The 26,084-nt window shown below is 37.2% G+C and overlaps 1 protein-coding gene across 20 annotated transcripts in view; it reads right to left on the reverse strand.

Moving 5' to 3' along the window:
* MAP2K5 (mitogen-activated protein kinase kinase 5) overlaps positions 1-26,084 on the reverse strand; it is a 268,342-nt gene that overhangs the window by 126,671 nt on the left and 115,587 nt on the right. For all 20 annotated transcript variants that reach the window (XM_033189635.1, XM_033189627.1, XM_033189632.1 and 17 more), the window contains 2 exons: positions 25,177-25,238; positions 19,169-19,217 (listed from right to left, as the gene is read on the reverse strand). In XM_033189635.1, the coding sequence (XP_033045526.1) occupies positions 19,169-19,217; positions 25,177-25,238 (111 nt within the window). The remainder of the gene's footprint in view (positions 1-19,168; positions 19,218-25,176; positions 25,239-26,084) is intronic.

Below are 26,084 nucleotides of genomic sequence, written 5' to 3' on the forward strand. Positions count from 1 at the left end.
ACTTTTTTCTTTCAACATTTTAAAGATGTCCTTCCATTATCTTCTGGCTTGCATAGCTTGTGACAAGAAGTCGGCTGTCATTCTTATCTTTGTTTCTCTACTTAATGTGCTGTTTTCTGTGAATATTTTTAAGATTTTCTTTTTAGTCACTGGTTATCAATATTTTGATTTTGATGTGCTTTGGTGTGGTTCTGTGTTCATGCTGGTTAGAGTTCTTGAGTTCTTAGATCTGTGGACTTACAGGCTTCACCAAATTTGGAAAGTTTTCAGCTATTATTTCTTCAAATTATTTTTTGTTTCCTTTTCTCTTTCCTCTCCTTTTGAGACTCCACTTACACATACATCTTAGACTTCTTGATAGTGTCTCAAAGATCATTAAGATTGTACTCATTTAAAAAAATATTTTTTCTAGTAGTAGGAATGAGTAATTTTGTAGTAATTTTGGATAATTTCTAGATCTTTAACTTCAAGATCACAATAATTTCTTCTGTAGTGTCTAATCCAGTTAATTCCATCAATGAAATTTTAATTTCAGATATCTTTCGTAATTGAAAAATAAATGTTCAACTTGTTTCTTTGTCTTCCATTTCTCTCATTATGCTGTTTCCTATGAATTCCTTGAGCATATATAGTTTTTATAAAAACTATTCTAAAGTCCTGTCTGCAAAGTCCATTATTTCTGGTGTGTATGTGGGAGGGGAGCATCTATTTCTATTGACTGATTTTTTTCCCGGTTATAGTTTTTCATCCATAATCAGAAGAAAAAGTCTTTGTTTGTCTACTTTTTATGTGGATGTTCAATGTTGTGGATCTTGTGTTGTCAAGTGCTGGATTTTATTGTAATCCAGTGTGTTGGACTTGATACTGGCAAGTAGTATAGCTGCTGAATACTGACAGCTGAATCATTTTGAGGCTGATTTTAGAGCTTTTATTTTAGGAGAGTTGAGAGTAACCTCTATTACAGGGCTAGTTTAGCCCCACTGCTAAAGCATAATCCTTCTAATGTCTTTCTTGAGTTCTTCAATGTGTTTAATGAGGCCTCTCTACACTGGATTATTGGAATTTAAAAGATTCCCAACCTTGTATAAGTTTTGGGAATTGTTCAGCTTACAGTTCCCCAGAAATTTTATTTTCTAAACAGTAGTTGCTGTCTAGCTTTGTAGGATTTCACTCTATAAATGCAGAGGCTGATATTAGGCCAGACACAAGGAAATGCCTATGCAAATTCTAGAGTTCTTTCTCTGCATGTTCCTGCCTTTCTAGGACTCTGCTCTGTAAATTCTAGCCATTTTTGGTCTCCTTGAACTCCAAATTCTGTCTCTTCAGCTCAGTAAGACCTTTGAGCTTTGTTTGGGTTTCTGTGCAGAAAGCTTGGGTGATTATAGGACTCACTTCATTTGTTTCTATTCTCTCAGGGATAACAGTCTCACATTGCCTGTTGTCTAAAGTTTGAAGATAAATGTTTCACTATTTTGTCCAGTTTCCTAATTATTTTTGGTGGAAGGCAAATCCCATAGCAGTGATTCCATGGGCAGAAGTAGAAGTATCTGTTTTTTTTTTTTTTTTTTTTGAGATGGAGCCTTGCTCTTGAAACCCAGGCTAAAGTGCAATGATGCGATCTCGGCTTACTGCAACCTCCAATGCCGGGGTTCAAGCTTCTCCTGCCTCAGCCTCCCAAGTAGCCAGGATTACAGGAACCCACCAACAGGCCCAGTTAATTTTTCTACTTTTAGTAGAGACGGGGTTTCGCCATGTTGGCCAGGCTGGTCTCAAACTCCTGACCTCAGGTAATCCACCTGCCTTGGCCTCCCAAAGTGCTGGGATTATAGGCATGAGCCACCACACCCGGCCAACCTACAACTCTTAAGAATAACTCCAGGGGCCAGGTGCAGTGGCTTGTACCTGTAATCCCAGCACTTTGGAAGGCCAAGGTGGGTGGATCATGAGGTCAGGAGATCGAGACCAGCCTCGCCAACATGGCGAAATCCTGTCTTCGCTAAAAATACAAAAAATTAGCTGGGCGTGGTGGCATGTGCCTATAGTCCCAGCTACCTGGGAGGCTGAGGGCTGAGGTAGGAGAATCGCCTAAACCAGGGAGGCAGAGGTTGCAGTGAGCTGAGATTGCACCACTGCACTCCAGCATGGGGACAGAACAAGACTCTATCTTAAAAAAAAAAAAAAAATAGCTCCAGGAACACTGAAATGATTTGATTTTTTTTCTTGTTTGTTTTCAGCTTCACTCGAAGCCATAGACAATAGCACAACAGATTAGGCGGAAAGATTACTTTTAAGGAAGTAGTTATATTTATGCTTATTTTAATGCAGTATCAAGTTATGGAAAACAAACAGCAATTGAAGGCATACAGCTTTTTATTCAGTTCACTTAAAAACATCACAGCCTTTCTTCTGTAAGCAAAACACAGAAAAGATGAGTCATTAAAGTGACTGATTACAAATGGCAATCATCAGGGCAGATGTAAGTCATTTTGGTTTAATCAGGCCATTAATTATTAGGGTTTATCAATTAGTTTTATTGAAGGCAAGGGAGCTCAAATGAATACTAGGGCATTGATTTTAACTGAGACATTTTCTCAAAGAAAATATAAATGAGGTGTGTTGAAGCCTGGAATTATAGGTCCTTTTCATAGCACTAAAGAGAAATAAGTTTCTTCTACCGCAACACATAAACCTTTAGTGAAAAAGCAAACTAACTTATTCTCCTTTTGCATTAAAAATGAAATACCATGTTTAGGTGTTTCCTAATTTAAGGTTTAGGTTTAAGCTATCTTGGCCAAGAGATGAATATCATTTTGGAAATAGTAAGATAAAGGTACAATGCAAAGTGACTCATTTTTAATATCCAATACTCCTTATCTTTTTCATTTTAAAAGATTTAGTCATTTTATGCAGTAGGCTTTTATAGGCATCAAAATAGATTCCTGTGGGTCAGATTCCCTTAAGGGAATGTGCCCTGGAAAGATGCCCTGGAAAGTGCCCCTGCATATGGACTGTGAGACTGGACGAATCATTTAAACCTCTCTGAGCATACATGTACATGTGGGTGTGTGTACTCACAACACTCACATGCTCAGTGTTGAGTACACAATTTCACTTAATTCCCATAACAATCCTGAATTCTCACTGACAACCTTGCCAGTGTCGGAAGATATCATCCCTGATCTTGTACATCATATCCTGTATATGATATACTGATATCTGATATCTTGATATCTGATCTTCCTACATTGACAAGGATGTTAAGAGAATGAAGTGAGCCCGTGTGCTTAGCACTGCTGGCACAGAGCTAGAGGTCAGTGAAATGTTGAATGAATCAAATGAATGGGAAAAATATTTTGTAAACTTGATTGTACCAAATATACTATGAAGCTACTGCTTTGTAGAATCGGTAATGATGACTTCCACTCTAGGAAATCAGGATGTGGATCATTTAATATACTGGCTCATATCCAAAAGCTAAATGAGGTTAACTTTCATTATACCAGCTCCACCTGAAGGCAGGCTTCTTCTAGGATCGCAAGTGTGTTCAGCTGGGATCACAGAAGAGTTAACATTATACAATCACAACATGTGTCTCCTGTCACATTACTGTCCCACTCCTTCAGTGAGATTTCACAGCAACCTGGGCTTTTTAACGATGATGCAATAAATCTTTGAGTTGCAGCAGTGACAGCCCAAGTAGATAATAGGTGGTTATGATGCAGTTCCATCCAATAACTTGAAGTGCTTAGATGATTATTAGAAAAATATCAGGGAGCAGAAATACTGGAAGAGTTTATTAAAAGGGCCTTCAGTCATGCTAAGGATAACCGTAGGTGGTTTTAGGTAAATAAAAATCAGCCTCAAAGTGTCCTTAAAAATTAAGCATAAACCTATCATATAACCTTTGTAGTCACTATGTGGTCATTTTCCTACTCTATCTTTAACAAAGCATGAAACATTGGTTCATTACACTAATCATACACTATATACCAACGGTAAAATAATTATTTCTTCTCAAATCTGATATGTGCTAGATGGCCTGATAAACTATGATTTACAAATATTTAAAGAAATATACCAATTCCACTCCTAGGTATTTACTCAAGAGAAATAAAAATACAGAATCACAAAAAGACTTGTGTATGAAAAGTAGTATTATTCATAATCGTCCCAAAGTGGATACAATGCCAAATGTCCCTCTACTAGTAAATAAGCAGACAAAATGTGATATACCCATACAATGGAATACTATTCAACAATAAAAAGGAATGAACTGCAGACACATGCTATAACACAGACTCATCTCAAAAACATCATGCTAAGTGAAAGAAGTCAGGCACAAAGATTTGATGTGGTATGATTCTGCTTATACAAAATGTCCAGAAAAGGCAAATCTTTTCTAAGAGTCAGAAAGTAAATAAGTGGTTCCCTGGGGCTGAGGACAGGAGCAGGGATTGACTGCAAATGAGCATGAGGATACTTTTTGGGGTGATGACAATGTTCTAAAACTGGAATATGGTTATGGTTGCACAACTTCATAAACTTAGTAGAAATCACTGAATTGAGTAGGTGAATTTTATGGCATGCAAATTATATATCAAGAAAGATGGGCCGGGTGCGGTGGCTCAAGCCTGTAATCCCAGCACTTTGGGAGGCCGAGACAGGCGGATCACGAGGTCAGGAGATCGAGACCATCCTGGCTAACAGGGTGAAACCCCGTCTCTACTAAAAAATACAAAAAACTAGCCGGGTGAGGTGGCGGGCGCCTGTAGTCCCAGCTACTCGGGAGGCTGAGGCAGGAGAATGGCGTAAACCCAGGAGGCGGAGCTTGCAGTGAGCTGAGATCCGGCCACTGCACTCCAGCCTGGGCAGCAGAGCGAGACTCCGTCTCAAAAAAAAAAAAAAAAAAAAGATGTTTTAAAAAATCAACCTCAAAACACAACTTGATTTCTCATTACCATTACTAATTAATTACTAATAAATAAATAGATAATCCATAGTTTCTGCAGATGCTTTTGTGGTCACTGTGGTCACTCTCCTACTCTACAACAAAGTATGAAAGATCAGTTAATTACATATAATATACTATATATTAATGGTAAAATGGTTATTTCCTCCTAGAACTGATATGCACTAGGCGTGATAAACTGTGATTACAAATATTTAAACAAAGATACTAATTTTAAAATGTTACTTTTGTGTATTTAAGATTATTTACAAAAATGACTAAGGCTATGTCTATAAAATGTAAAAACAACTGATTCAAACATGAAAAATTTGATCCACCAACCATAGTTGCCTCAATAACCGTAAGTAACTGCTCTGATTTTCAGGCTGGACTGACTGATTTTTCCCCCCCTCCACTGAATTGACCAAATCGTCTGTGGAAATTGGTATCATGTTGAGACAACCCATGTTGCCACCCATAACTGCTTCATGCAGGAAACTGTATTTTTACACATTCTGCACCAATTAGCCATTAAACAATCCACAGAAACAGCATCAAGCAGAAGCTTGCTAACAAAGGCCAGAGCCTCAAGAGCATGTGCTTTCCTGAAGTCTTCACAAAAGGGCTCCTCCGCCCACTGCCCAGCCCCTGCCCCCAGCACAATCAGGGGTCAGGGTGGGAGGTTACCCTTGGCTAGGATCTGGCTGGGTGCCAAGGGGGCTGTTCAAAACAAATAAAAGCGCCTTCACAAAACTACAGCTGAAGTTACTTAATGTGCTTTGTATAGGGACCCAAATGGTAATTTCCCGGAAAGATTCCTTTTTTTTTTTTTTTTGAGATGGAGTCTCACTGGGTCGCCAGGCTCGAGTGCAGTGGCACGATCTCACCTCACTGCAACCTCCAACTCCCAGGTGCAAGTGATTCTCCTGCCTCAACCTCCTGAGTAGCTGGGACTACAGGTGCCTGCCACCACGCCCCACTAATTTTTGTATTTTTAGTAAAGATGAGGTTTCTCCATATTGGCCAGGCTGGTCTCAAACTCCTAATCTCATGATCTGATCACCTCGACTTCCCAAAGCATTGAGATTATAGGCGTGAGCCGCTGCGCCCGGTGTCTGGTAAGATCAGTTCTAAAGAAAATTGTGATTTTGTATCAGCTATATGCTTTCTTCTGTCAGAAAAGAAAAACCATACCAACTGAGGATTCCCTTTTTGCTGTGACCTATTCACATCAGGTGCTGTTGGTATCGCCAACTTCTACTTCTGTTTGGTCTTTGTTTTGTTTCATACTTAAAACACTTAATTTGCTCTGAACTTTTACATGTCTCACTGAATGCTCTTAGAAACAGACATGGTACAATTCTTACAGAAACATTTTTAAATGTGGCATGTGGCTGTTGTGGGATGATAATGGAAGGAGAAATAAACTTCTCTTCAACTTTTTCCCCCTATAAAGCAGTTACACTGTGTGAATACCAGGAAGCCACTCTCAGTTTACCAGGAGCCAGAGGGCGCATTAGCAGGTCTCCACTCCTAGTAACCTCTCCTAGCACTGTGCCTGGGATCTTCAGCAATGCTCTTTCATTATGTTTAATTGTCTTATGAAAAGAAAAAAAAACCAATATATCTATCTAGTTATTTCTTGGGGACTGTGTTCTAATGAATGAGAACAGCAGGTACAATTAAATATAGACTATGCTGACATTCTGCATTACAAATTCATCTGCGCACAACAGGAACATACTTAAGAGAAAACCACAATGCAATATAAAAGTTATCCTAATGACTCCATCACATAATAAAGGGTAGGTCATCCAAATATTCTTGCAAAGCCTTAAATAAAATTAAACAACATAATTAGCCATCCTCAATGGCAGTTATTGCCTAGAGTCTCATGATTCGGTTCAGAATGGAGGCAACAAACGTGGCTTTCCTTCTTCAATAAAGGCAGGGGGCCTGGGGCAGTTACGAGATTAATAACACGGGCAAAAAGGCCTGAGCTTCTCAATTCTCCCTCTCTTAATCCTTTCGTAGTAAGTAAAAGAGACTTCCTTCTAAAGTGCTGAATCTTAGATTCCTACCTGTGATATGTACATATTCTGGTCAGTGTTTAGGAAAAGCCAGGTCTAGAGGAATGTGTACCTGCACAACCTACTTCCCCAAGTCTAAGATACCACTGACTGTTAAGATTCCTCTTGACTATAAAAGCTTTTTGGGGAAAAAGGAAAGAAAACAAAGGAATACCACATTATACGCATAAATAAGATGTAAGACAGCAGAGTTGACTTGGAGTGCTGTGTCCAGAAGACTAATCCTGGTAATTTGTTTTAAAGAAATAACAAAAAATTATGGTAGATAACACTTACTTGGCACTTAATATATACCAGGAACTGGGCTAAATACATTATTATCATATGCATTACCTCATTTAATTCTCATTGTAACCCTTGAGATAGGTACTATTATTAACCCCATTTTACAGAGGAGGAAATTGAGGTTCAAATTAATGAAATTACTTGCCCAAGGACACAAAACCAGAGGCTTCGACTAGTTAAGCTCTTAAGCCTTAACAAACTGCATTATATTTATGAGCTAAATCTTACTGAAACCAATAGGATGGATTATCCCAGCTTTGGCAGTGAATAGTTGGGTGATCTTGGGAATTTCACAAAGAAAATAGCCCAGATGTTTTAAGTTCTTTATACTCACAGGCTAATTTTCTAAGAAAAGGAGATGTAACAGGAAAGTTTGAGGAATGTTCTAACTATTCCCTCTCACTTAACCTCTTGCTTCTTTTCTTGAGAAATAATTATTTGATATAATAACAGCTGTTATATGCCAGGTACGATGCTATGACCTCAAAGAAGTTAAGAAGCTGACCCAAGGTCACACAGCTAAGATGAATTAAGAGGAAGAACCAGAACTTAAACATGGGTCTGACCCTAAAACTAGAGCTTTTCCATTAGGCCACCAACCACTTTCCTGTGACTTTTTCCTATGATATTTCCTATAACTAAGCAAGTTTTTTAGGCTGCTTGAGCCTTGATTTCTTCACCTAAGAATGGGGATACAATGATACCTCCTCAAAAGGTTATTATAACAAATAAAATTATACATACAATAGAGCTAACACAGTAGCACATACAAGGTACTCAATAAATGAAAATATTAGTAAAATGATTAATATTGTTATCGTTATGATTGTACCCAATCCAGAAGGAACTTAATCTTCCACCAGGAAAATAGTAGATTGGATTTCCATGGTGCTGATCACCTTCAACCATGCCTTTAGAGAAAGGAAGAGACATGGAGAGCTCTTCCAACTGCTAAAGCTGTCTGTCCATTCTGCTTGGCAAAATGTCCCAAGGATAAATCTCTTACTTTAATACGAGAAAGGGGAACAAAAGATGACTCTAATTTAGCCACATTACAAAAAGTTTCAGGAGAAAAACATTGTCCTCAGAAAATTATGATTCAATGTATTCATCCAACAAATATCCACTGGCATACAATCAATGCCATAAATTCCTCTACCAACAGAAATGACCCTATCATTCATCACACAGGTGCTCTCTCTCTCCCTCTGATAAGCTCCTAGACTTCAGGCTTGTGTCAGAGACAAAGCAATGATCAGAGCTATCTGTGGGGCTTGGTGAATCAAACATTCATCCACACTCTGGGGGCATCCTGCTGGGTGGGTGGACAGAAGCTTCCCTAATGGATACTATAAAGACTGGTGAGCCAAAACACAACGATCACACAATCTGCTTCAAATCCCAATCCCTTGCAAGGCAGAAAGCTTTCAGAGATGGGGACTGGGGAAATAACTACCCTCTTCCATTTGCATTTGTTCCTTGAATGACACAGGACGTCTTTCCTTCTTTCTCCTCTAAGGAGAAAGGGATTGATACTCATTTCCAGAATGGAAGAGGGTAATTTTCCTCTTACTGATTTCCTAAAAGGGATGACTCTGCTTATGATCAAATCCTACCACAGAAGCATGGGAGAGAGAAAAACTAAGTCCAGGACAACCCTCTCTGATTAAGCTGTCCAGAGTCTGAATACAAGCAACTATAAAAAGATGATATATTCTCTTTTGTTGTTTACATTAAGCTTTTAATTTTGAGATAACTAGAGATTTACATAGTTATCTCAAAATTGACATTTACAATGGTAAGAAACAACCCAGAGACCTCCTGTGTACCCTCCACCCAGTTTCCCCTAATGGTAACATCTTATAAAACTATAGTATAGTATCACAACCAGGGTATTGACACTGATGGGTCAAGATGGAGAACATTTCCATCACCATGAGGATTCCTCGTCTTGCTCCATTTTAAACATTCCCTCTGTTTCCCATCCACTCATTAGCCCCTGGTAACCACTAACGTGCTCTCTCCATTTCTATAATTTTGTCATCTCAAGAATATTATACAAATGGAATCATACACTATGTAACTTTCGTGACTGGCTTTTTCACTCAGCATAATGACCTGGAGATTCATCCAGGTTGTGTGCATCTAGAGTTCACTCCTTTCTATTGCTGAGCAGTAATCCATGGTATAAATGCCCACAGCTTGTTTAACCATTCACCTGTTGAAGGACATCTGAGTTGTTTCCAGTTTTTGGCTATGATGAATAGAGCTGCAATAAACACTTGTGTACAGGTTTTTGTGTGAACAGAAGTCTTCATTTATCTGGGATAAATGCCCACGGATACAATTGCTGGGGTCATATGGTAGTGGCATGTCTAGCCTTTTTTTTTTTTTTTTTTAAATGTCAGCAGTGGAGGTGTATCATTTTACATTCCTACCAGCAATGTATTAGTGATCTAATTTTTCTGCATCCTCATTTGCTGTTGTTACTATCTTTTATTTTAGCTATTCTGATAGGTATGTAGTAATATCTCATGGTGGTTTTAATTTGCATTTCCCTAAAGGCTAATGATATTGAACATCTTTTTCATGTGCTTATTTGCCATCTGTGTATACTCTTCAGTGGAATGTTTCTTCGTGTCTTTGCCCATTTTCTAATTGGATTGTTTGTTTTTCTACCATTGAGTTTTGAGAGTTCTTTATATATTCTAGGCACATATTCTTTTAAAAGAATACTTTTAAGACATGTAGCGTTTCTTGTTTCTTGAAAATCACAACGTACTACAAAGACGGAAATACCCCGTGATCACCCAAGGTGAATAGAATGAATGAACAATATGGGGAAAGAGGCTTAATTTCTCGAGATGTTCATTTGTGTGGGTAGTGTCAGAGCTGGAGAAAAATCAACAACCTAGAGTCATAGTTTGTTTACCCTGTTAATGGGCTAAGTCTTTTTTTCTTTTCAAAAACATAAACATTCACAAGTTATAATCTACTATAGCGCTGAATGTGATTAATATTTATTATATTTAAAGGACAACATGGAAATGATTTTTACACAGGAGACAAGGTGCTGTCAACACTAGCACTTGCATAACATAAATGCCTCCTTCCAGACCCATCTGATTAAACAGGCTCAGAGCTCAGGGAAGGAAGTACGCACATACTAGCTCTCTCATCATTACATATGGCAACATAAAACCTACTGGGAATAACTCCTTTTTTTTTTGTTTTTTGAGACAGAGTCTCACTCTGTTGCCCAGGCTGGAGTGCAGTGGCACACTCTCGGCTTACTGCAAGCTCCGCCTCCCAGGTTCACATCATTCTCCTGCCTCAGCCTCCTGAGTAGCTGGGACTACAAGTGCCCACCACTACGCCCGACTAATTTTTTGTATTTTCAGTAGAGATGGGGTTTCACAGTGTTAGCCAGGATGGTCTCAATCTCCTGACCTCGTGATCCGCCCGCCTCGGCCTCCCAAACTGCTGGGATTACAGGCACGAGCCACCGCACCTAGCCGGGAATGACTCCTTTTAAATTGACTTAGGTTACTCAAACACTAACCAGTTCTTTTAAAAAACTGTTTGGGGGCCGGGCGCGGTGGCTCAAGCCTGTAATCCCAGCACTTTGGGAGGCCGAGGCGGGCGGATCACGAGGTCAGGAGATCGAGACCATCCTGGCTAACACGGTGAAACCCCGTCTCTACTAAAAAATACAAAAAACTAGCCGGGCGAGGTGGCGGGCGCCTGTAGTCCCAGCTACTCGGGAGGCTGAGGCAGGAGAATGGCGTGAACCCGGGAGGCGGAGCTTGCAGTGAGCTGAGATCCGGCCACTGCACTCCAGCCTGGGTGACAGAGCGAGACTCCGTCTCAAAAAAAAAAAAAAAAAAAAAAAACTGTTTGGGGGCCGGGCACGGTGGCTCACGTCTGTAATCCCAGCACTTTGGGAGGCCAAGACGGATGGATCACGAGGTCAGGAGATCGAGACTAGCCTGGCTAACACGGCGAAACCCCATCTCTACTAAAAATACAAAAAATTAGCTGGGCGTGGAGGCACGTGCATGTAGTCCCTGCTACTTGGGAGGCTGGAGCAGGAGAATCATTTGAACCTGGGAGGCAGAGCTTCCAGTGAGCCAAGATTGTGCCATTGCCCTCCAACCTGGGCCGCAGAGTGAGACTCTGTCTCAAAAAAAAAAAACAAACAAAAACTGTTTGATCCTCCAGAAAGCAAAAATATGTCATAGGTTATTTCAAAATTCACTATAATGTATAGTTAAGCACAAATTATGTAGATCTCTGCAAAAAAGACTGTTACAGAGCTTTATGCAAATTATATCTTTTAATAAATCATTAAAAATTAATCAGGTTAGTTTTCTATTGATAGCAATGCTTTCCAAGAATTCTTTTGTTTAAGAATCATTTTATCCAGAAAATAATCATTCCCTAATTTATTTTTGCCACAAATCCCAACTCTCACACGCACTAACATATTATTTTAACTACCACCTTGACATCGAAATTTCTTTCCTAAGGAATTCAGAGTCTCACCTCTACCAAACCATTTCTCTTTTCCCATTTAATAAATATAACAAAATAATTTTGGAATATAATACAAATATTCTTATAACATTTTTAATCTTAAAATTTATACTGATTTCGCTTAAAGGACAATATCAAATATATAACATTTATCTGCCTAAACTCTTTTGAACTGTTAACCTCTCACCTTCCAATTTTCTTCAAAATTCATTCCTTAAAAAGGATGCCCTTAGATGGGACTGTCTTGTGCATTTTTTTGCAACTTCCTGTGAATCTACAATTATTTCACAATAAAAAGATTAAAAAAAAAAAAAAGGTGTTCTCGCTTTCCATCCAAGTTCTGACTTTACACATCCTTATTATAATTCCTTATTAATTATAATACTTCATTTTCAGTGTCCCTGATACTTTAAAAACAGTTACCCTTAAAGACGCCTTTTAATTTGATTACATCAGTCTGGTTTAGAAAGCAGCATTTTCTTAGCTAAGGTACATGGCTTTAATTCTCAATTATTTATTTTATACTTTAATTTCTTATCTTCAGTTTTAAAACATTTCATATTTCCTAGAATTTCCCCCTTTGAAGGAATACCTTAAATAATTTAGCTACATTAAGCACCTAGAACAGTGCCTGGTATAGAGTACATACTTAATAAATAGTCATTATTGTTATTATTTTCATCACAAAATCTACTCTTGGAAATTCTCCCCTTTTCTCTTTCTTTTCCTTTATGTCTCTCTGCTTTGCTTTGTTCCCCACCTTATCAACATGTCACACTTCCTTCAGCCATGAAATCACAGAACCCAGAACCTTAGCTCTTGAAGGAATCTGAGTGATCACTCAGCTACTCTTTCATAGTATATATGAGGGAACAGAGGCAAAGAGAACAGGAGTGATCTGCCTTTCTGGGGTCACCCAGTGAGGCAGTCAGTCAGTAGGACTGAATTGGGAATGTCGAATAAATCCTTATTCCTTCTTAGAAACTGAGCTTTTAAAATTGTCCAACAGGTTAAGTCAGCTCTGCACATACGCAGTTCTTGGTAATATCTCTGGTGAAAAAATTGGCTTATAATGGAAAGAACTGTTCAATTTCCAGATGTTTCAAATTGTGCCAATGATAACAGCAACTTCTAAGTTTCTGTTTCTCTCCGCACTATCCTCCCTTCTCTGACCCTGTCTCTCTCCTTCTGGCATTGTAGATATCCTTTAAACCACGAGGGTTGGTTTTTTTCTTGGGGTGGGGGTGTTGGCTGGCTGTTTTTTAAGCTACTGAGTTACTAGATCAAACCTAGGTAGGATTTGTCAGGAGCCATGAAGATACAGAAATAATGACAGAATCACCAAGACCCTTCGAAAGAATGCTTTGTCCTTTTGGCAGGGGAGACTTCTTTCCAGAGTGTCTGCTGCACTGCTAAGACGTAAGAAGAGCTTTTCTCTCTAAGTCTGGTTTACTTTTTAATTTTAAAATTTGGTTTACTGAGGCATAATTTATACACAGTAAAATTCACTCACCCTTTTCAGATGCACAGGTCTTTGTTTGCTAAAAAACACATATAATCATGTAACTACCACCAAAATCAAGATACAGAACATTTCCAACATACCAAAATGTTCCTTCATGCCTTTACAATCAACTCCTCCTCCACTGTTTGTCAACCAGTGATGTTGATGTTCCATCCTGTAGGACGGAAGATTGTATTTTGCTTTTTCCATATATGTATTTTGCCTTTTCCAGAATGTTATATAAGTGGAATCACACAGCTGGTAACCCTTTGAGTCAGCCTCCTTCATTTAACATGAAGTATCTGATATTCACCTATGTTGTTACATGTATCAGTAGCTCGTTTCATTGCTGAGTAATATCCCACTCTGTGAATCTATTACAGTCTGTTTTTCCATTTACCAGCTGAAAGACATTTGGGTTGTTTCCAGTTTGGAGATATTATGAATAAAGTCACTATAAAGAGTTGCCTAAAGTTTTTGTGTGGACATATGTTTTCATTTATCTTGGGTAAATATCTAGGAAGGGGACTGCTGAATCATGTTGCAAGAAATTGCCGAACTATTTTTCAAAGCAGCTGTACCATTTTATATTTCTACCAGCAATGTATGAGAATTCTAATTGCTCTGTATTCTTGGCAGCACTTCATATTATCAGGTTTCTTGTTGTTATCTCTTTTCAGGGAAAGAAAGTAGCAAGAAGTATTTTTAGTATACTAAACTGTTAACAATTTAAGCAACCTTGACTCCTCTCTTTCTCTTAAAAGTCACAAGCAATCCATCAGGAAATTCTATCGACTCTACACTTAAAATATATCCAGAATCACCACTTCTCCCCATCTTTATAACTGTCTCCCTGATCTGGGCCCCTGAAACTTACCTGAATTACCAAAACATTTTCCTAACAGCTGATTCTACCTTTGTCCCCCACACTCAGATACAGACACATTGGCCTCTTTGCTGTTCCACTAATACTCCAGGCACATCCTGTGGTGTCTACTCTAACTCTTCCCCATATATCTACTTGACTACTTCCTCCCCCTTTCAAGCCTTCCTTCCAAACTCATCTTCCCTGTGAGGTTTCCTGATTAATACACAACCTACTCTTTGCCTCCCCTAAGTTCAATCTACTTTTTCTTTTCTATTACTAACAACCCTTTAACACACTCTGTATTTTACTTATTTATTGTGTATATTATTGTTTAAGGAATGTTTCCCAACCCACTCTATCACTGCTAGAACATGAGTTCTAGGATCATATAAATCTTTTGTTTCACGTCTTGATGTGTTCCAAGTACTGTGAACAGTGCCTAGAACGTAGTAGGTATAAAATAAATCATTGCTGAATGACCAAACTAACACTGGCTTTGGTATCTAAGGTAGCACTAATTGGAAAGTCTGTGTGAGGCCAGATTTATAAAAGAGAAAAGCCAAGGGTAGAAAATAAAATTTGTAACACGTACACTGAAACTACAAGGCTTAGTTTCTTTAAACACAAATCTATTTGGGCAGTGTTTGCTTACAGAATTTCTGCAAAAATGTATTTTTAAAAAGTTCTCCTATTGGAGAAAGTAAATGAAACTAACCAGGTTCATATATACAAAAAAACTCCTGGCATACCAACTATACAGGTTTTTTTTTTTCTTCTATAAACTTCTGCATCTGTGTAAGATGGTTCCAGAATGATTGCCAATTTTATTTTCTTAATCTAAGTTCTATTCTCCTTACCCTTGCATTTCTATTTTTTATCCTCAGGGAAAGACAGAGCAGTTGCTCCTAGGGCATTCTCACATCTTCCAAAGAAATGGCATAGGTGTTAATCTTGTATTTATGTTTGATGTGGGTAATGATGGCTATGACTGGAGCTGTAGGTTTATTAATATGCAGGGCTCTCACCTCATTAGTGGCGAAGTATGTTTTGAAGTGAAGCTGCGATGTTTCCTGTAATGTCGGATCTGGCCTAACAGATTTTCTCACTGTTCATTTTCTTTGTTTTTACCCACAGTCAGCACATGCTATGCTTATAGTGCTCTCACATATGCCTTTTAATAAAGACAACTTTTCCACAGTGGTTAATTTGGTGGGCATTTCAAACATTTTTAATAATTATGTCCTCATATGGAATTATCACATTTGGTTTATTCTGGAGAAAAGATTTTCATAATTTTTGACTCAGTAATATAAAGTATAATAAACTCTCTCCCTGGCTTGGTTTTGGAGTGGTGTATTCTTATTAACTGAATAAAGTGATTAATTCACGGTTATAATAAAAACATGCCACATTCTTAGCATTCAATAGTTTATGAAGTCCCTGCACATATATCTCAACCAAATCTTAAAAAGAGCAAAATAAACAACAGTAACACCTGATTGAATATAACATCTGATGATCCATTATGAATAGCAACTGCTGTGCTTCAATTTCCAAAACAATTTCCAATTAACATAATATACTATCAAATAAACTAACTTTTACCAGACTAACAAGCCTCACGGGATGGGTGGTAGGTATGCCACTGCTTATTGCTCAGATTTCATTCTACTCTACAGTCCTCACTGGATATATACTATGGGAGAGACTCCAGGTTTTCAAGAGTTTGTTTGGAAGCCATTAACTACCTTTAATAAATTCTGTAATATACTATTTATATATCCACTTTCTATAGCTAAAATCCAGAACCACTGTATTCCAAGGAGGCCATATAAATGTGAGAAATAGTTTGTTCTCTTTTCTCATTAGATACTGAACACGTCTCCATTTCTTAATCTTTTGAAATTTGTGCCCGTAAGTACAAAGCAATTTCTTTTTTTTTTTCTACTCTACTTTTTAAGAACAGCATTAGAAAATGATGATTAGAGAAGAACACAGGTACTGAGACCAAGACAAAGGAGGAAGAGGTAAAGATCACTCATTAGTATTTCTCTTTCACCATCTTCTTTTCACTATCCTCTCACAATGCCTAAACCGGGCTCCCCAGCCGCTGCAGAAGGACCCCTGTCTTTGATTTGACAATGTGACACATGTTCAGCTAGAATTCCCATCATCATTCATTTAGAGAAAGCAAAAATGAGTACATGTGCTTTTAAGAAGGAACAGCAATGAGCTTATATAGCAAAAGTGCATAAACAAGTATGTTACCTATTTAATTGCCTTAGCTGAACTTAAAAGCTCTGATCTTTAATTGCCTGATTGAACTGATCTAAAAGGCTACAATTTTTTAATCAAGAAGAAAATTAAATAGCTTTTTGGTAAATAAAAAGGCATCTTTAATCTTATTTTTATGGAATCCAAGTTATTAAATATGGACAAAACCTCTAAAATATTAAGTTAACAACTACTCAATCTAGGGTAAATTTCTCATTACAATGCTTTACAAAAGTCTTCAGGGACATCTGGCTTCTTTGACTCTTCAATAAAAACACATGCTTTTAAGTCTAGAAAGTAAAAGTTTCCATGAATAGCTGGGAAACTCAAAAGCTAAATATGAATATATTTAATGAGGTGTATTACCACAGCATATTTTTTTCTGTAGTTGAGTGGCCATAACTACTGGGACATAACTGTTCATCTGCACTGCAATTCGTTAGTCTTTCCATCAAGACAGATGTAGGTGCACACTCATTCACTGAAATTCCTTGAGAGGACTTGTCAGCCCTCTAGCACTGCTCCTAATCTGTCCCCAACAGATATCTTCTCACAACAAGTGGCATTTTATAGCAGGCTATTCTCTGTAGGAATTGGGCTGGCTGGCACCAACTGAAAAAATAAGTACAGGCCCAGGATTCCCTTTTGAAACCTCTATGCTCTCCATCAGTCAAACCACTGCAGCTCTTGTCCATCATTAACAAAAGAGCCCTTTCTTAGCCGACCTACTGGCTTCTGACAGGCTCTGGTCAACTAAGTTTGGTCACAGTGATCATAAAGTGATTATACTGAGAATCTGATCCTCGACATTATTTTTAGATCCAGACAAATCCATTTGAAACATGTCTATCAAGATCCCATTTCAAATGAAAATTGTAGTTATTTCCCCCAAACCCAGAGTAAAAATTAAAATTAAAAAAATTTAGATATAGGAATACAAAAGGTACATCAACTTATCAGCATGATTTCTAATTTTAAAGAAGAGAAATCAAGATAATGGCAGAATAACTAAAACGTATTTCCCTATCCACCATAGTTCTTTGTGCTACTAAGATTCCTTGCACAAAGTTATAGCTAGAGAGGGATTTCATTATAAGCCAGAATTAACCTGTATGCCCAGAGTACATGATGATCCTAACACTCACTTTCTAATAACACTCGAATTTCCATGGCACTGTCCGTTTAAAGAAAGCTTTGCTATTAAGAATGGATGTTTTCCCTTTAGTACTTTTGTCAAATGGATGGCAGATGTCCATTGTAAAAAAATCAATAAAATTTTGAGAACTGACCATTGGGTTAATTCTTATTAAAATGGCTATCACCACTTTATGGGTTGCTGGGTGTGGGGAGGTAAAAGTACAGGGAATAGAAACAATATAAGTTATATAATGTTAAATATTGTTATCTCTTACTCTTGGTAGTCAAAAATGCTCAATTTTTCTTTCATCCACCAAATGTGTTTACACACTTATTTATACCCAGAGAAAGTAATACTAACAAAACTCAATCTCCCTACACTTAACTTTCGCACCAACTATACTCTAGAAATGGAGTGGACTGGCTTTAAAAAGAAATCTAGTTTATGATTTCATTTAGTCAGAATAAATACCTTCAAAAACCTGAATATTTTATTTGTCAAAATCTAGACACCCTCATTAAAAAGAAGGAGGAGGATTTCAGAAGAGATGTGGAATCACTAGGATATTAAAACCACCGCAAAAGAAAACAACCCGTAGTGACAGATACGACATCACAGTTGAAAATATCAGTTGTTTTCTCCATCTCACAGTTTACACTCTTAAAAAAAAACTTTCCTTTAATCATATCTAATGTGTATGCTGTTCCATTCCCCAAATGCACATAAAGCTAAGATGAGCAGATGTGTAAAATTAAACAGCACTGTTAGTAACACTAGGTCTTGAAGTTGCTTTGTTATATAGTCTCTTTCTCACTTAATAATTTGCTCCAAATGAATTAAGATATTTTGGGAACATAAAAAAAACAAAAGGAGATTCCTTTTGCAATATTCAACAGTTATCTGATTATTCTCTCATGTGTTCTGTTACAGGACAAGGGGACTATTCCTGATGCTTTCCCCAATATCTTATTTAAAGTTTTACTTTCGGCCAGGCGCGATGGCTCACATCTGAATCCTAGCACTCTGGGAGGCCAAGGTAAGAGGATTGCTTGAGGCCAGGGGTTTAACACCAGCCTGGCCAACATAGCAAGATCCCATCTTTAAAAAAAATTAAAAATAAAGTTTTTCTTTCCAGGTATGTGAAGCAATCTCTTAAGGAACAGTGTGTGATACTATTTGAAACGTTAATAGAAGGAAGGATGTAACTGTACAGAAAGCAAAGGTTTTGCATTAACAAGAGTTAAGTAAGACAAACAAGATCCTGTTATTTTCAAATACTATGAAATATCTTTTTACAAGTTTGACAAAGGTGATTCACAAAAACACACTACCAAGTTTATAATCTAAATGAGAGCAGTTGATGGAGAAAACAAGAAAAATAACATTTATAAAGCAGCCATCTTTTTGAGTACCAGATGTATCAGCTGGCTTAAATGTCAGAACACTTACTCACTTTAAAAATCAAGGTATCTGGAGAGACCCAACCCCACCCAATTAAGCCCAAGCTTATAAGCCCAGAACATACCTCTATGTAAAATCTTTAAACTCCACAAATAAGTAAGGCCTTTAACAACCTAAATTTAGGAAAAAGAAAACAGTACAATTATCATTTATGGTTTTTATAAGGAACTTTCCATATTTAAATATATCAACAGTTTTTTTTTTTTGAGACAGGGTATCACCCTGTCACCTAGGCTGAAGTGCTGTGGGGTACAATCACTGCTCACTGTAGCCTTGACCTCCTGGTCTCAGGCAATCCTCCCCCTTCAGCTGCCTGAGTAGCTGGGACCACATGTGTGTACCACCACGCCTGGCTATTTTTTTTTTTCGGTAGAAACAGGGATCTCACTAATGTTGCCTAAGCTGGTCTTGAACTCCTAGGCTTAAGTGATCCTCCTGCCTCAGCCTCCCAAAGTGCTGGGATTACAGGCGTAAGCCACCACGCCTGGCCTAACTCTTCCTTTAAAACTCTGTCAATCAATAAGTATTTACTGAACATCTCCCATTTCTGTGTGAGGCTTTGCGGGAAAACCAAATGCAAACGCCACAGTTCCTACCTTTAATGAGCTTATAATCTTCTGAAGATAAGGTACTCCAAATGAAAGAAATAAGTGCATGTGTATATAAAATAATCTGGAAGTACCTGTGTTGAATTCATAATGATGCTAAGCCAGGCAAGGAGACAGACAGGAAAAAGAGACAATGGCTTTCTTAATTTTCTACACTTCTCTGTGTAAAACTTTTTCTGAAGTCAGGACACTTATGACCAAGGAGAAACTCTTCTTCTGAGACAGGATCTCACTCTGTTGCCCAGGCTGGAGTGCAGTGGTGCAATCATAGCACACTGTAACCTCAAACTCCTGGGATCAAACAATCCTCCCATCTCAGCCTCCTGAGTAGATGGGACTACAGGTGCACACCACCACACCCTGCTAATTTTAAAATATTTTTTGTAGAGATGTGATCTTGTTTTGTTGTCCAGGCTGGTCTTGAACTCCTGGCCTCAAGGGATCCTCCTGTCTTGGCCTCCCAAATCCCTGGGACTACAGGTGGGAGTCACCATGCCTGGCCTGGAGAGACATTTAAAAAAAGTCAACTGATGAAATAAGGCAGTGGGTAGAACAGAAACTGCTTTTCTCATCAGGAGTCAGAAAGGCTTACTAAGGTGTTGTGTCTTGAGTAACGGATTTAACTTAAATGAAAAAAAGAGAAGGAAGTGTTTAGGTCAAGGTAAAAATATATAATCAAAGTATTGGGGCAATATACTCTTCCAAAATATCAAAGTCATGAAAGACAAACACTGAGGCATTAGAGAGATATGACAACCAAATGCAAAGAATAAGCCTAGACTTCCAGAACCAGAATTTTTTTTCTTTGGTCTATACAGGGTATTATTTGACAATTGGTGAAATTCAAATAAGGGCTGTTGAGTAGATAATAATATTGTATCGATACTAGTTTCCTGATTTTAATCAGTGATTACGTAAGATAAAGTGTTTGTTCTTAGGAAATAGATACCTAACATATTTTGGGATAAAGGCCGTGGTATCTGTAACTTATTCTCAAATGTTTCAGGAAAAAATAAGTTTACAGATTTTTAACCAAATACGGTAAACTGTTAACAACTAGGGAATATAGGTGAAGCATCTGTGGGAATTTTTTGTAGTAGTCTCACAACTTTTCTATAAGTTTAAAATAATCTCAAAACAAAAAGGTCCCCCCAAATTTATAAAGTATATTGGAGTAGGAAAGAACGAAGTATATCAAGATGGTCCTCACAAGCCAGTCTGGCTTGTGCAAAGCATATATGTTGACAAGGCAAGGTATTAAAAAGGCAGGTCAAGGAAATAAAATGAGAAAATACAAACATCTGAATTAGATTTGCAGTTTTCACTTTCATAGCGTGAGTTAAGAGTAATTAGTTGAATGAGATACTGAAAAAAAGCTGTTTTCATGACCCTAAGTATATGGGTTACAAGTACTCCCTTCTATGTGGAAAATTTAATCAGTGGTCACCATTAAAAACTTAAAAAATCTTTACATATAAATTGCTGTAAAAGGAAATGCACGTTTTATTCATAACCATTGACTCTATATGCACATGAGTGTGAACTTACCAGTTTCAAGGTTGACTATTCATAATTTGACACCAGATACACTGAACAAATCACTACTAGTCAAAATTTACTGTAAGATTTAAAAGTATTCATCATTATAGAGAATTCTGGGTAAGTCAGGACTGTAAGAACAAGAAAACCTACCACTATCATGAGAAGTAACTGAGTAGTTTACATATCTTGAAAGTGGTAAGAAGAGTGTTAGGGGCTAAATATGCAAGGATTCGAGTTGATCAAGGAAGTCTAAGAGCAACTGTAAAATAAGAAATGCAATGGGAGAAAGCCAATTTCCAAAAGATCTAGAAGACAAAATCTATATCAATTAATACTGAGCAGAGGTTAACATATTTTAATTGTTCTCAAAGGGTGCAATGTGCTCCTGAAAGATTTGCTTACATAGATTCATCAATTCCGGTATATGTTTGTCTATTCTAAGAGAACAGTATACATTTTTATAGCAAATGACTTCTTCCAGAGTTTGGAAATAACTGGCATTACAATAAAACACATGTATTCTGGAGAGGAAGACAATACAGCAAGAAAATATCAAAATATTAATAATGATAATTTTATCACAGAAGGAAACATAACAAAAATATTTCTTTAAATGTTTATAAAAAGTAACATCCATAATGACAACAATTTTCTCTCTGAGTAATAGGAGGAGGTCATCTTATTTAGCATGGAGGTGATCACCTTCTCCGTTCTGAGGAAGTAGGGTTAAAATTTTCAACTTAGAAGCTTAGCTGCATGTTATAAAAACTATCCATTAAAGATAGCTCACCACTAAAAATTGGTTCCATACAAAATGAATTTTCAGAAAACATGTAAGGGAAGGCAATCCAATATATTCTGATTATCAGGTAGAAAAAGTAAAACAAATACTGATTTTATAATATTTGCTAAAATTATTCACTCTGTTAGAGATTCAAAAAGAAAATATTCTTATTCTTTGTCAAAATACACTACATTTTCCTTTAGAAACATGTAAATTCTGGTGAAAAAGGAGCTAGAAATCTGTGAACTGAAAAATCTAAAGGATATTATTGGTATTCAGTAGGCTGGGTTTCACAAAAATGACTTGACAAAGCCTTGACACTAAAAGTACTTGTATCTGTTGTCAATCACTCGCTCCTTGACATGTCAAGTGCACCTCCTTTCAGGGACAACTTCAGTCAACATTAGCACTCAAAATACAGTACACAATGTCACTGCTTCAGAAATGAGAAGAAAAACAGAATGTGTTAGGTGGCAGGGAAAGGCAGAAAGGCATTCATTCCTCTTTATAGGAGACCATATTCAAATGGATAGTAGAGAAAAACCACTGAGTCACTGAGCAAGTTGGAAGGCTGAAACCAGGTATGTATAAATTCCTTTGGTGGGGGGGAACTCTCTCGCCATACATTTTATAGGAGAAAATTTGAATAACATATCACAGAGGTCGACAGAGGTCTATGCTGTAATGAACCTTGGACCTATGAATCTGCCTTGCATGCCAGATTATTAGACCCTGGAAAATAAAGTTAATTTGGGAAAAGAGAGATACCTAAAGACATGAAAAGAATCTGAAGCAATTGTGTTGCTCCATTATTTTCTCATTCATAAGTCTCTTTTTTTATTTTTTAGCCTAGCTCTTTCTTTCACTCTTGCCTCTATTTTTTTTTTTTTTTTCTCATTCTGTTAGGAGAACACACTGAGAAAGCAAGGGGTCTGGTGTCAGACAGCCCTGTGTTCAAATTTGTACTGACTAATTAGATGATAACTCTGGGCAAGCTGGTTAACTTTTCCAAACCTCATCTTGCATGTGCACAGAGTATGTTTGATAATCCACACTTTACATGGTGGCTGTAAAGGCTAAATGACATAATATTTGTATAGACAGCATGCATTAGTGATTAGCACAGGAAGTACTCAATATACACCGATTTTCCCACTCTCTCTCTCTCTGATTCTGTTGCTTTTCACTTGGCAATAGCACCCTTGTGCTTTCTTGGCCTCAATGAGGGAACTCAAGGGAAAGATGTTGATGCCATCTTCAATACACTTTTGGAGAGATGACCAAGGATACTGGGAACACAATGAGACTGTGGGAATATTTAGTTTACACACCATAACCCACAGCCCATCAATTTGCTAGTCTTATTTTGACTAGTACAACCCTCCTAGTGTCAGGTATTAGCCATGGGCCAATCTGGTGTTCGTCAGCTGCAACAAATGATAATCCAAATTTGTAGCCTATTCAGGATACATTAAAAAAAAAAAAAAAAAAAACACTTTGGAGGCATTACACAAACCCAGGCTCCTGCAGAATTTATAAAAAGTGGCAGACAAAAAGCAAAATTATTAAAAGCATTTCTTCTACTCCAGCTGTAAGTAGTTTTCATTACTATGACCTGATGAGTCATAAAAGCTGGAGAAATTGGACACATATTTAGGGGGAAAAACCCCTAATAAAAAAAAAATGTAAGGGCAAATATAAACAATCCTTTGGAGTAGCACTTACTTTAATGCCTTTCACTAAAATAATTTGTGTCATATTTTCATTCACTTAATAGGCAAACCCTGTATTTGACGCTGAATTATTTTTTCTGCTGACTCTATTCACTTCAACAGTCTTCCTACTCCTAGAATTGAAAAGATTGGTGGCCTTGTGTGGATGCCCTAAACAAGAGGGAAGTAAGATTTATGAAGTTCAGGAAGAACATGCTTCTCTACTGAAGATGGGAGATTTCTATTTTTGCCAAGTTCCATAGATAATTGAGTATATAGAACTTGTATACTTTTTTCTTTTTCAATTGGTATCCTTGCCTTTTTTTGCCCTTTATTATACATGTTATTAAACTTTACAGCCAAGAACTGCCAAAAGCCACAAAGCATTCACTCTCTCCTGGGATTAGAACAGGAAATGAAACATTTTTATTTTCATCTAAAATAGTGATTTAAATACTCAAATTTCATACTAATCTACCTACACATGTAGATGAGAAGCTACTTAGCAGCAATAGCATCAGAAAAGAAAGTTCTCATTACCCAAGGCAGTTCACACTAATAATTAGAAAGAAAAAAGGAAAGCTGTGAATTACAATGAACTAAGACTAAATAAATGTCCATGTTGGATTAAAGAATTTGAGTTGTCAGTTTGATGCATAATGAATGTGAAAATCAGCCATTTAATTATATGGTACATGGTACAATCACTTTGTTCTGCAATAAACCACTGAAGTTATCATAGTGCCTTTAGTTTAGCAATTGTTTACTATTACGCCACCCCATGACTTCTCTCAGACACTGTTTAACCTATATTATTATAAATGTGAAATACGGAACTTATGAGACCATTATAGTAATATTAGTTTAATTTCATCAGTATATTAGTGTATATAGAAAATACATGAATATGGAAAAACTGTTTTAAATCACAAAGGGAATAAATTTCTAGATATAGTTGATGAAAAAATTAAAAACCAAGAACATAAAAAGACTGCAAAAAATCTTTACTAATACTACTTTGTTCTTAACAAATTAGTGTTTTCTTGTAGACTGCTTTAATAACTCAGACTTTCTAAGTATTTGCGAAACATATGCTAATCATAACTACAAAATGTAAAAACAAAACAAAAAAGCAGTTTTTTTTTTTTTAAGAACAACCTGGAAATTTTACGAGTCAACAAGAACAGCAAGGTCCCTGCAAACACATGAAACTAGAACAGGTTGGAATACATAAGTGTGTGACTATGTTGTGACGGTGGGTGGGCTGGTCTATGAAAAGAAGAAAGAACAAAACAGGAGAAAGTCAAGAAGGTCTTGGGAGCCAACTGGGATTGAAGAACAAGAAAAGACATTGAGAATATAAGAGTGAGCTTGATTAGAAGGATTAAATCACTCAAATTTCCTAAAACTGAAGCCATATACTTACTGCTACTGCAATTCTTCCAAGGACGTGTTCTGGCATTTTCCTATATACATCCAAAGATCCCCCTGTAGAGAAAAACATGCTATATTACTACAAATGAAACTACCAGAACAATGCACTGGGCTCCTCCTGTGTATTCACTGTGAGACTATGTTTTTACACTTCCTACACCACACATTGGATGTGTAGTATAAAACTTGTTTTTAGTCCAATGTTTTCTATAACATAATCATACTTCCCGATGAAGTATAACTAGATATTTTCATTTTATTCTGAAGTGTATAGTTGCATACATGACAAACTGAAAGAAACTAGTCAAAGGCAAGCTAAGAAACTATACTTTATGTAAACTTAAATACATACACAAAATTATAAAGATCAATATGACAATTACATTTAGGTGCCTGCCTTTTGTAACAGTTTTTCTCAAATGTAAATCAGGGTAATATCTTAGAATTTTCACATTAATCCAACAAAAGCTGGAATATATGCAGAGAACCACTACTTTGCTCATTAATGATATGATTATGAGATCTATTTTAATAATATGTAATCATCTTTCTTTAAGAGTCAAATTGAGGTATACAGTCTTTCAGTTCTACAAAAAAATTATTTCAGAGTATTTGACAAATATTTTTTTTTTTTTGAGACGGAGTCTAGCTCTGTCGCCCAGGCTGGAGTGCAGTGGCGTGATCTCGGCTCACTGCAAGCTCCGCCTCCCGGGTTTACGCCATTCTCCTGCCTAAGCCTCCCGAGTAGCTGGGACTACAGGCGCCCGCCATCTCGCCCGGCTAGTTTTTTTTATTTTTTAGTAGAGACGGGGTTCCACCGTGTAGACCAGGATGGTCTCGATCTCCTGACCTCGTGATCCACCCGTCTCGGCCTCCCAAAGTGCTGGGATTACAGGCTTG

Source organism: Trachypithecus francoisi, unplaced genomic scaffold (assembly GCF_009764315.1).
Source record: "Trachypithecus francoisi isolate TF-2019V2 unplaced genomic scaffold, Tfra_2.0 Lachesis_group3, whole genome shotgun sequence".
NCBI lineage: Eukaryota > Metazoa > Chordata > Mammalia > Primates > Cercopithecidae > Trachypithecus > Trachypithecus francoisi.